Source organism: Gavialis gangeticus, unplaced genomic scaffold (assembly GCF_001723915.1).
Source record: "Gavialis gangeticus isolate Ggan-Ray unplaced genomic scaffold, GavGan_comp1, whole genome shotgun sequence".
Lineage (NCBI taxonomy): Eukaryota > Metazoa > Chordata > Crocodylia > Gavialidae > Gavialis > Gavialis gangeticus.
Genome location: NW_017729006.1, coordinates 25572917 through 25585874, shown reverse-complemented (window position 1 = coordinate 25585874; position 12958 = coordinate 25572917). Strand labels below are relative to the sequence as shown.

Here is a 12958-nt window from a genome sequence, read left to right as displayed (position 1 = left end):
GGGGGGACATGGAGATCAGTACATTTATGGAAAGAGCTTTCCTGATGTGATACCCATGATAGCAGGAGACTTGACTTTATGAACCACATAGTCCTTTTGGTTTCATATTCCTTTATTCCCATCCATTTCTAGAGATTACAATTACCCACCTTACATGAGTATTTTGAATAATAACTCAAGTGTGTAAAGTGATTTGTGATCTTGATATGGAAGTCAGTAAGGAAATAAAGGGATGGGAATTCACAAGTTTTTAAGTGGAGCAACCTTTCAAAATATGCAAGTATAAAGTAAAAAATGCTTTTTTGTCCAAGGAAAACCTGCACAAATTTTGTGTGGAATATGCATTTGTTCATATGTGTGTATGTTTGTTTTTTCCTTCTTTTAAAGTTTGCCCTTTCATAAGATTTGGACTAATGCTTTAATAGCATATTTCACTTGAAATATGAAAGATTTAATTCATCTGAGCTGACCTTTGGCTAGCAAAATGTTTTGCTTGTATTATTTGTAAAATATGATTTGTGATTTTTGTATTTTGTTCCCTTGTTAAACCGCAAAACGTAGAAGAGATACTGTTATCTTCATTTGTCAGTCTTAGCGAGCCATTACTACAAATCGGTATATTTTTCTTTGCATTGTACTAGAGATTACTGACAAAGAGTCTCTGACAGCTAAATTGGTTCGAGAAGCATACTGGTGAAATTGCTACCTTTTTGTAGAAAAAAAATCAAATTGGAGGAGATGATTTCACTGGACAGATATAGCAAGTTGGGAATTGCCTTAAAATTGACTACTTGGATGTAAGTACAATTAAATGAAGAACCAATGGTATCTATCAAAATATATTTATTGTTGCAATGGAGCCCTTCAGTAATAGCCTGAAAAGCTTACCATTATAACATAGAGTCATATAACATAATGGAGGAACTCTGACTAGGGCAGCGGACAGGTGTTACACTTCCAGTGAGAAATGCAGACTTATCATGCTAGAAAATGTGAGCATACAGCCATTCAAGTGGTTTTTCACCAAACTATTTGGTGAACTGGAAACCACGTTGCCAGATCCTTGGTCACGTCTACTTGGCTGTACATGGTGCTGTGTCCCATCCTGCACAGGAGCTGAATGAGCTCTCTGAAGAAGGGGTGGTAGGCTTTAACTCTGTGCTGGAGGAGTACAGTATGCACTGGACCTGTTTCACTAGACTTAAAAAAATTCCAAGTTTTCTCTGCATTCATTTTCTTGAACTCCTGTTTCCACATTTGGTTCCCTTAGTTTGTCAAAATTTGTCTTTTGGAAATAAAAAAACACAACAAAACTTTGATTATAGGGCAACTTTGTGTCTCTCTTTATCTGAAAGTGAATCAACTCATTATTTTTTATGGTGTCCTCATAACTTTCCAGAACCAAGTCCAAATAGAATTATCTAGTTGGAAAGCCATAGGACACATCTACATGTGTGCTTTACTGTGCATTAGCCTATTTCAATAAGCATTAACACTTCACTAAAAAAACATGATTTTCAGTGAATGCACATTAAGACAGCTTAATATGCATTTTAATAGTACCTCACAATATGGGGTGCTATACATGAACAGGGAGGTTTCTCCAATATGCTGTAATTCCAGCACATTGGAGCAGACTCAGTTAATCAAGTCTATTAATCGAGACTCAGTAATTCGAGTCTGGTGGAGCATCGCAATTACCAGGCTCCAGCAGCCTCCCGCGTCTTGTGTATAAGTATCCTGCACATCAAAAAGGTGGTGGGGATGATTTTTCTAAAGCTCATTTGTCAAACTTTAGATAAAGCAGCCGCACTGTCATTTTGAAGTGCGGGAATGCTGATACCTGAGATGCTGTGGGAGCTTTAATTTAATTTAATTTAATTTAATTAATTTAATTAATTTAATTTAATTTAATTTAATTAATTTAATTAATTTAATTTAATTAAAGCATGCTTTCCCCCTCCCAGAGCACATGTATAAATACTTGGGGGTACTAGATTTAATGTGCATTAACTAATGTGCATTAATGCACATGCAGATGTGCCCACAAAGTATGTGGGTGGCAGGGATGTATTGTGGGCTGGAAGTAAAGTTGGTGAGCTTGTTTGGCTGTGGAAACTCTCAAGAGGTCCATTGTGACTCTGGACTCCCAGTGCAAGGTGGTGGCATGTTTTGCAGAGTGGCCAACTAGTTGGCACACTGGGACCTCGCATATTGGCCACATGGCTTTGAAGCACCCATCAGTACAGGCTCATCATGCTCTGCTTCAGATGGCTGGGCACTTGAACACTTGTATGTGTATTTCTCATTGTGTTTTTGTGACATGGCAAGCTACTTGGCAAATGAACACCTGCTCATAGCAAAAAAACCACATTTTACTGTTATTTCAGTTAAGCAATCACATATAGCAGATAAATGTTAATTTAGATTTCACTGGCTAGAGAATCATTGTTGTATATGTAGTGTCTATAGCAGCTGTCTTCCTGAAGGAACTTGAATTGCTTTACTCACTGCATACATGTCATTGTACTTGTCACTGATACCTAACTACTTCTGAGGTAGAGTGTAGAAGTTAAAAACTTTAGTTGTGTTCAGATTAGTGCACAAAAGAAAGTCAGATGCACTTAAAATCCCAGGAAAAATCACAGGACTCTTTTAGTGTCATGCAATTGGAGGTCCAAATGAGACTATATGATTTAGATGTCCCTTCACGTGACAACAATGCTATAATGCAATACAAACAGCACTAGAAAAGAAATGACAATCCTCGTACCATCTTGGTTTTACGTCACCTACAGGCTGAGTTATGTCAGTATAATAAGTTGTTGAGCAACACCACATAACCAAGAGCCAGAACCTGAGCTTGGGTAAGAAGATGTAGGTGCATGGAAATCAAGAGGGTTACAATGATGTACAGTAGATGAAGATTTGGTCCTAAATCTCTTTGTGGATAATTCATGAATAGAAAAACCAGTGACAGTTTGCACCTCTAGCTTGACCTCCATAAATCTTCTAATTTTCTTCCTTTTTCTGTGCATCAATTCTGCACTTATAAAGTACCCCTGCAACAACAAAGGAGTGAGTTGGACTTGACCTTAGGTGGATAAGAACATGATATACATTTGAAATAAATAAAAGCTACATAAATACATATTTATCTTTGATAATTATGTGAGTTTCATTACCATGATCTCATAGCAGCTGATGGCATTTTGGTATTTATCCTTACTTCCCTCCTCCTCAGAGTTTTGTTACAGTTCTTCTTATTGTACAGATGGGGAACTGAGGCCCAAAGAAACTAAATGATTTGCCCAAAGTTTTTGACAGGATAGGGGCATGAAGTATAGGTGAAACTAGTGTTCTAACAATTTGACCAGCCTGTTAGGAGCTCATGGTTGGAGACCTAAGACCTAGTTTTCCAGAACCCACAATTACCCTCGGTCCTTGCAGTTAGCAGAAGGAAGGGACTTACTGTGTCTCAGCTGCTTTGTCGCAACTTTCCCTGTGCCTACAATTATCTTTTGGTAAGGGAAAGCTAAACTATGATAATTTAGCCTGTTTCATTCAGGGCTAAACTGTCCCAGTTTAGCTCTCACCTATAAAAATAGGTGTGGCGCACCTAAATGTGGTTAAGTTCTTGCTCCCTATTAATGGCAGGCATGTGAACAGTCCCTTTAGTTTGGAGTTGCACAAATGTATTGGTCTGTAAGGTGAGAAAAGTTTTGGGAATTGGCTGCTGTTTTAAGGGTCAAGCTTTCCCAGTATAGAGTCTGCATGGAGTTTTGTGAAGCTCTTGTTGTTATGCACGGCTGATTTGAGATGGAACAAAGCACAGTTCTTGGATAACTCAACGCTATTTGGGACCAGGAGTAAAAATATTAAGAAAATACCCTGAATGGAATTATGGAACAGTTAGAGGCCTTACTAGCACTGAAAATTTGTGGAAACATGAAAGATAACAGGATGAAGTAGAAACAGAGCTTCACTCTACCTGCAAGCAATGGCTGCTAGGAAAAAAAGAGTACAGTTAGAAGGGAGAATTATTTTTGGAAATGGCTAATTCTGCAGCATTTGATGAAAGACTTGCAGTGCTCAAAGTCAGAAATGAGTGAAAGCAATATGTGAAGCTGCAGGTTATGGGGTGACAAGCATAAATCAAGGGCAGCCCTGGCATATGGAAGATGCATTGGTTTGCAAGAGCCAAAGAGCAGGCACAGCTTGGAAAAAAATGACAACTGTACTATTAACTTAGAGGAATGAAGTATGGCACCAAACAGCACAGCAGCAGAAGATGGGTAGACTGAAAGCAAATGGAACATTTGTCAACTTTAAGGTTGACCCATAAGGAAAAGCTACTGTGTTTCCAGATGCGTCATCATTAACTTGAATATAGTGGAAGGTACATACATTAAATTCAGTGTTTACAACAATGCATTTATCACTGCCAAAGGAGTATGTATTAGTAGATAACAAACTGGAAACATTATAATTTGTAATAGCACCAGGGGAAAAAGCCTGTGTTTATTGGGTTAAAAGTGTGTCAAGCCCCTGATCTTATCAAAGGAAGACTCAAGAGGGGACTAAAAAAACAGAGGAAGAATTTGCATGTATGTTCTAGGCAATAAAAAACTGGTGTCAGTCAATGAAGAATGGCTAAAGAGACGGATAATATATGAAAAAAAAATCAGTATGATATGGATTCCCAGGAGTTGCCCCATTACATGAAAATGTTCGTTTCCTTGTGATGGGATACAAACAACAGGGGTATTGCAAGAAATTTTTCCATGGTTGTATGAAGTTGTTACTACACAGGAACACACAATTAGGGGAAGTGGAGATGGAAGAGGCACAGAACTTGCTCTTTTGCCCAAGAGAATCTTGGTGAGGCAACAATCAATGGAAATTGTGGCACTGAAGTCTGAGGACATGGACAAGCGGTCTTGCTGTTTTTTGTCAACAGTAGAGCTGTTGTTCCTGGATATAGCTATGTGAGTCCAAGAAGCAATATAGGGTAACTTAGACTAATTAAACAACAATAATAAGTTTAGCTATTAGGCTGGTAATAAATATTCATAATTCTGTGTTATATTAATGTTATTTTTAAAGCATTGATCCTGTTCAGTTAAGGAAGGGAGTATGTGGTATAGTTTCCACCACCTAAGACTCCCAGAGTTAACTTGTATCAAGAAAACAGAAACACCACTTACTAAGTGTTAAGTGTTCCAGCTATTTTGTGTGCGCTCAGCCATTTTTTTCAGCTTTATTGTTCATACAAGCTACGGAGCTGATGCTTTGCTGGTGATATCAGCTGTAGTTTTAATGTCTATTTCAGATAGGGTGCATGTAGCTGTTAGCACTTCAAGCCTTTTATGAATCATGAGAACTGTATTTGAGAATATACCCTTAAATGTTGACTTAACAGAGAGAAATCTAGGTGGGGTCCTGTGTAGTCATTGCTACTAAAGCTTAGCTGGTTTGAATAAAATAAAACTAGTTCCTTGCATGTGAACTAATGATGCCACAGCACTTTCAGAAAGCATCATGTTTTAAGAGCACCATCTGCTGTCTACACTGAGCAGAATTACACATCTGTTCCTGTAATGTCTCTGAGCACTGACATGACTGCTTATTTTAGTTTTAATTGCCATGACAAGATAAATATTTTGATAAATATGAAACTAATAAATTTTGCAGCCGGAGCTTGGACTATGTAATCTTTGAGATCTCTTTAATTGTATGATTCTGTGACTTGAGGGGAAACCTGAACTAAATCTAGATTGGCATTTTAAAAGTAAAACCAAGCTTATTTATACTTTTTAGATTTGCTAGAAAAATTAAACAGTCACTCTCAAAGAGCCTTGTATCTAAAATGATCAGTTTTGGGTATTGTCTTGATGGAAAATTATGAATCTGTTTTCTCATTACTTTTCAATTTTTTTCCACATCATATGCACATGCTTTTATTTGTAAGGCTGCATGACTAATGATGCAGCTTATCTATGGCAGTAGTGTTTTTAAAAGAAAAGGCACGAAGGAAATAACTATTTAAAGCTCATGAATGATTACATATTCTCTGTGAGAATGCATGGAAAGTTCATGTTCTTTGAATACTACTTGAGTAACTGGCTTTATGTGACCCTGTATAAATAATTAGTTAAGTTCGCTATTAAACTGACAAGTTGAGAGGTATTTCAGTCTGAATTAAATCGCAGTGGATTTTTATGGAGATAGGGGGTCTTGCCAAAACAAAAATATAAGAGAAATTTGTTGTGAGATAAAGAAAATGTTTCATCCCAAACCAAAATGTTTCTATTTTTAATAGAAGCAAAGCCATACAAGTTATAGATTAGAATTAGGCACTATTCACAAAACCAGTAAGGAAGGGACATACTTGTCCCCCTTGAACAAGGCCTGATGGCTCAGGCCTTTGGGATGTCAGACATAGCTTTAAATTCCTTCTCCGCCTGGTGGGACTTACCTATTCTACCACCAGACTTTCTGTAGGGGCTTCTCTGAACCTCTCCTGTGGGAGCATGATATCTTTATGGGGAGGGTAGGGAAAAAATAGATAGAAGCAGACACATACAGGCAGACTTTACAGTGTAGTCAGACGCTCTGAGTACATGGGGGGCCCAAGGACCCAGGCCCCTCTTGGGATGAGAGCGGTCACCGGAAATGCATAAAACTTTCCACATGCCCATCATTTTAGCACACTCCCTCCAGCAAAAACAGGAGTTGAGGGCAATGAGCATGGTGGTTAGGACTGTATTCAAAGATGGAAGAGTTAGGTTCCAGGTGCTGTCGGAAAGGGATGCATTTTACCCAGATCTATCACATTCCAGGTTACTGTCCTAAGCACTGAGCAACTGAGGAAACGTTGGGGAAAGTAATATCTCTTTTTTGCTTGTTTTTCAAATCTAGTCTGAACTTTCATTTTTTTTCTTTTCCATTTGAAACTATTCAGTGAATTCAAGTCAATTTGCAATAGTTTTGGGTTGGCTGGGATGATATGTTTGAGCAAAAAACCAGAAACAAGAGCAAAACCCAGCCCTACTTTTGCAGTTCAAATTTAGCCAAGTTTTATAGGGTAGACCTTATATAGATGTTATTCTGTTTCTGTTGGTCTATATGAATTCAAATTTGTGGTTTTTTTCCATTTTCCTTGGGCGAGGGAGGGGAGAGATAGGGAGTGCCAGGCAGCAGAGTGAAGCAGTCCTATTTTAAACACCTGTCCAAGGCATCCTGCTGAAAATGGGACAAAAGACTTTATTTGACCAAACCAACAGAATGCTCAAGACAGGTGTTTAAAATAGGACAGTCTTTGAAAAAATGGGACATGTGGTCACCCTAGCTGTAGCTCATCTGTAAATAAAAGCCCTTGGAGAAAAATGATGGTTTCCTTAACTCTCAGAAAACAAAATAGTGAGTACACCTGTGAGTAAAATTTATAATGCTGATTTAACATGTATTGCTGTACACTGGTTAAGAGTTACTGGTTAATTAACTAAGTCACCTGCTAGATAGGCACAAGATAATGTTTGTATATGCATCTGTGAGAATTATATCTAGGTCCCTGTAACATAGGAAGGCTAAACTGGTACAGATAGGTTAATAGTCAAAGTAACTCATATGGAATATTCAAAAGTATTAGCCAGTATGTAAAAATTGTAAGCATTCTTACTAGTTGCATGACTTACATGTAGGTGTTGGTATTTTCATAAGTATAAGTGATACGATGCATACATTTTGATGTAACATCCTATTGTTTTTTCTTTGCAGTTGCAAATGAGACAGGCGACAAAAATGCTCGACCTCTTTCACGATTTGCTCGTAAGTAGCCTGTGCATTTCTTTCTAATTCATTTTTACACATCTTCTAACTCCTTACTCAGCCGGGTGACCTTTTCCCGAAGCTGGGCGACCTCTTCAGCCCCTAACTGCAGGCATGTGGCCAGCAGCCACGACAGGCATCACTTCCTGGGTTTACCCCAGGCAGCAGCAGCAAACCTAGCCCAACGATCGGGTACAGTTCGCGGGTCACTCCAGGCAGGTCTCAACCTATCCTTATCCCACCCAGGATTCTCCATTCCCATCACCTCCTTAAGCAAAGCCACTAATGGGGCTCATGCAATTTCCTCCATTCTGCATCAAATATCTCTGTTAGCCCTGGCATCCCATTTCATGTTACAATATAGAAACCTGGAGCCTTAAAATTCTTCCTGATGTTGTCAGAAACACCGGTTCACAAGAATTTGGCATTACTGCGAGAATTCACCTAGTATGACAGGTAGAGACCTAAAGCTCTATGGCTATATTCTTGTTTCATGTGCTACTTCTCCAAGTTGTAAAAGTGCAGATGTTCATAAGGACCTGATTCAAAGCCAGCTCGAGTCCATGGTAAGGCTCTTGTTAGATATAATGGGTTTCAGATGAAGACATAAACTAGCAAATTTTTCACCAAATCAGCAACTCCTTCAACAGATTTTATAGCGGAAAAAGGGCATCTCTTGTTGGGGACTGGCCACTGTACTCAAAGAATGTGATAGAGGGGAGTGTAAATTTAAAAAAAAGAAAAAAAGATAGAAAACTGGACAGGTAGTAAATGACAGAATTACTTTCCCAAGCCATTAGAATGAAGCCAGTTCTGCTGTATGTTGTATGTTTAAAAGGATAGTAATGGATGAGAATTCCTAGTAAAGATCTGAGGAAGAATGCCTTACATTTGAAAGCTTGTCCACCTTTATCTCAGCTACACAGTTGGTCCAATAAAGGCTATCACCCTAAGAAAACCTTGCCTCTCACATAATTTTTGGACCATCATGACTACATCACTCTTGCAGTATAGTAGATCTCTTCAAATCCAACATGGAATTTCAGTATACTTTGATCTGTTGGTAGAAGAAATGCTGTGGTCACCCTTGGAAAGGGTCAGCTTGTCCCATTTTTAGTACCCAGTGATAAAATGACAATTACAGAACTTAGAATGGGTAACACTGGGAAAACTGTGGCATCTCATTTATTCCTGGGGGGTGGGAGAGGGGAGGGAATACAATGTGTGTTGTTTTTATTTCTCTTATAAATGCTTGGCTATTCTGCAAAATAGCATATATGCTGAATGTGCCAGATGTGTTTTTGAGGACACACAACTTAGCTACCTATTGTGAAAAATCAGTTTTAAGATAATTTCTGCGTATTTTTATTGCATGTAAATCCCCTCAATTTTGGTACAAATTCATATGACAAGAATTTACCTCTGACGTAATATTGCCATACAGTCACATGATGGCACTCTAAGCACATTGTATTTTATTTAGATGTATTATCTTCTATGGATGTGAATAGTATTTTAAATCATCCCAGGCATAAGAACTCAGGAAGACTGAATGCTGCCTATTCAAAAAAGCTAAAAGACTGAACAGGAGTAATAAAATTAATATTTTTTAGGGGCAAGTTTGATATCTTATTTGGAATTTGTTCCACATAATGCCATAGACAAATCCCCTATTGTGAGAGATCCATGCATTAAGCATTATTAGGTCAAAAATGAAATGGCAAATGATGATGAAGGAAAGGAAAGTTGTAAAATTTACATGTTTTGAACTTTTTTCTCAAACTTTTCTTTTTTCTCAAACCCTTCCAATATTGTTGCTCAGAATTATATTTGAGGACTGTAAGATGCTATGCAAATTTCACTTGAAAACCTGGACATTTGGGAACTTCATTTTTCACGCTGACATATTGCACTATTAGTGAGCCCAGAATAAGGGCATGATATTTGGCACTAAGCTGGTGCTTCCATGTAGAATCTGACATGTATAACAACATGATTAATGTGGGGAAATCTTTTCATGTGTAAAAAATAGGTTGCAGACTTGGGAGATGTGTTTTATTTCTGTTTTAGTCTTGATTCTAGACAAGTCAGTCATACCACCCTAGGGGTTGTGATGACTTGCACTGATTTTATGGCTTATAAGCAAATGTCATGCACAGGAGACCCTTGTGCAATCTTTCATTATCTGAGCCTGTGCTCCAGGGGGCTGAAGTATTTAGATAAGTTTCTTAGTTCCCAAGGTCATCTGCTAGCTCTTTGAGAGTACTTTGAGAATTCAGATTATTGTTATCTCTTTCAACATGAGCGGTTAAGCAACAATTTGGGATGTCACAGAATTATTCCAGTTAGCAAAAGAAACTGGTCATAAAGTTAGGTTTGTCTAATGCAAACCTGCTTATTTACAGAGAATATATAAAATCCTGTTTCTCAAACATAGCAGTAATTAAGCAGTAGCAACACTATCCTTGAAATAGAATACCTACTGTACTTACTCAAATTTAAGATGGCCCTGAATATAAGATGATTCCGCAATAGATACTATACATGGAAAATGTTATAAATGGTAGAATCTGATTATTGAAGGATTATCTTTAATACATCCCCACTGCTGCAGGGAGGCAAGCAGTGGGGGGAGCAGGTGGTGTGGGGAGGTTAAGTAGCTTGCCTCTGTTTGTGCCTACCCCCCATTTGTGCATATCCCCCACCACCTCTGCCCCCTGACTGACCACCCTTGCAGCCTTGGGCCTCACTTTCCCCCAGCCTCTGCTCCCCCTTCTCCCTCTCCCCAGACTCTACTTTCCTCCCTTCTCTCCCCCAGCCTCTTTTACCTGCTCCCTCCACAACCACCTAACCCTTGTTTTGTGGCAGCTCTGTCCCTGTTCTTGGCTTTGGTCTGTGCTCTGTGCTGGCAGGCTCCATCCATGCTGTAGCTGGGAGCACTGAGCATGACCCCAGTCCAGCCCCTGTAGCAGCTATGTCAGCTGTGTGCTCTGCTGTGGGTCCAGGCTGGAGCCATGCTCTGTGCCCAGTGTGGATTGAGCCTCCTAGCATAGAGCAAATACAAGGGGGAGAGGGGCAGGTTGGGGAGCATAGGCTGTGTGGGAGGTACTGTGTGGAAGAGGCTGCTGGGAGAAGATGGCAGGGTGCAGAGGCAGTGGGGGATGGGAGGCAGGCAAAAACTGTGGCTACGGCCCTCACCCCAGGTAGGGGCTAAAGCCCAAGCCCAAGCCCAGGCCCAAGCTGTAGCAGCCATCTGCTCCTCACTTCCCCCTTATACTTGATTACAAGGCAAGTGAGCCCCCCCCACGTTAAATGGAGAAAAACGGTCATCTTAGAATTGAGTAAATATCATAGTTTTAACGCTAATGACAGCCAAATACATATACCATATTTTCTTGCATACAACACCCCCCCAAATAAAATATGCAACTTGTTTTTCCTTTGAGAGCTTCTGTCAGGGAGAAAAAGCATCTACAGTTGGAAGCCAGGAAGTCCTTCATACAGCAGATGCTGCTTTACTTTTTACTTATGTATTGGCCAGGGGCTAGCAAAAGTGGCAAAAGCTGCTGTTACCATATTTCCTTGAATATGACAGAATCATAGAGAACTAGGGCTGGAAGGGACCTCCAGAGGTCATTTAGTCCAACCCCCTGCCTATTCAAACCATACCATAAAAACCATAATTGCATGCAAACATTAATTTAAAGTCTAAATATGACTGCCGTCAGCCCTAACACTACATAGACCTAACACCCTAACCTGGCACAAGTAAAGCAGGGGAACCATGGCAGCCAATGCCTAGTGTCTATAAAATGTTGTCAATGTACATTCAAGAGGTTCTGGGCAGAGGGCTATGCCCCCCACTAGAGAAGATCCCCTCACAATTCATACCACCCTGACCATGGGGTAAAATTTCTTCCTGACCCCAAATATGGTGATCAGTCTGACCCTGAGCAGAGGAGCAAGGCACTCTAGCTAGAACCTCCAGCTTTGCTCCTACCAGGCATATTGGTATGCCCCAGTCAAAGTCCCCAGCCTTGGCTGTAACTAACACCCAGTGCCTCTGGGAAGGCTTAAAAACACCCTGACACAGATAGTAGAAAAGGGTGTGGGCAGGAGAAACTAACAAAGTTCAGAAGCATGGGAAATATCCATAGTAGGGCAAAGGCATAGCTACATCTACATCACCCCTGACCAGTGGCTGTCCAATCTCTTCTTGAATGCCTTCAGTGATGGCAAATTCACATTTTCCCTAAGTCATCTATTCCAGTGCTTCACTATTTTAACAGTGAAGAAGTTTTTCTGGTTATCCAATTTAAACTTACTTTGCTGCAACTACAAGCCACTGATCTTCACCCTCTTCTCTGCAGCAAGACAGAAAAGGTGCTTTCCCTCTTCTTTATAGTGGCCCTTTAAGTGTTTAATAAACACATTGGGCAGCACTGAGCCCAGAACAAACCTCTGTGGGACTCCACTCAAAACCTCCTGCCATTCTGACATGGACCCATTAAATAATTATCATTTGCTTGTGGCTATTGAGCCAGTTATCTATCCATCTTATAGTAGTTTTATCTATCCCACATTTTTCCAATTTGTTTATGAGATGGTTGTGTGGGACCTTGTCAAAAGCCTTACTGAAGTCCAGATACGCTATATCCACCACATTCCCAAGTAGTTACTTTGTTAAAGAAGGATGTCAAGTTTGTTTGATATGATTTGTTCTTAGTAAATCCATGCTGGATGCTTGTGATCAGCCCTTCCTCCTCCAGACACTTGGATATGCTCCAGTAACTTCCCAGGTATTCATAGTAGCTAGGGTCAGGAGGGACCTGAAGAGATCATCTAGCCTGACCCCCTGCCACAGGCAGGAATGAATGCTGGGTTCACAAGACCCCAGACAGGTGATCATCTAACCTCTTTTTGAATTTACCCAAGGTAGGGGTGAGGATCACTTCCCTGGAAGTTGGTTCCAGATTCTGGCCACCCTAACTGTAAAATATTGCCTCCTGATCTCTAACATAAACCTATTCTCCATCAGCTTATCACCATTGTTCCTCATCACCCCAGGTGGTGCTGGGGAGAAAAGGGCTCTACCTATTTGCTGTTGATCTCCCCTGATGAGTTTGTA

At 39.9% G+C, this 12958-nt stretch overlaps 1 protein-coding gene across 3 annotated transcripts in view; it reads left to right on the top strand.

Annotated features, from left to right (window-relative positions):
• PDE1C (phosphodiesterase 1C) overlaps positions 1–12958 on the top strand; it is a 604326-nt gene that overhangs the window by 77305 nt on the left and 514063 nt on the right. For all 3 annotated transcript variants that reach the window (XM_019509001.1, XM_019509003.1, XM_019509002.1), the window contains exon 2: positions 7780–7830. In XM_019509001.1, the coding sequence (XP_019364546.1) occupies positions 7780–7830 (51 nt within the window). The remainder of the gene's footprint in view (positions 1–7779; positions 7831–12958) is intronic.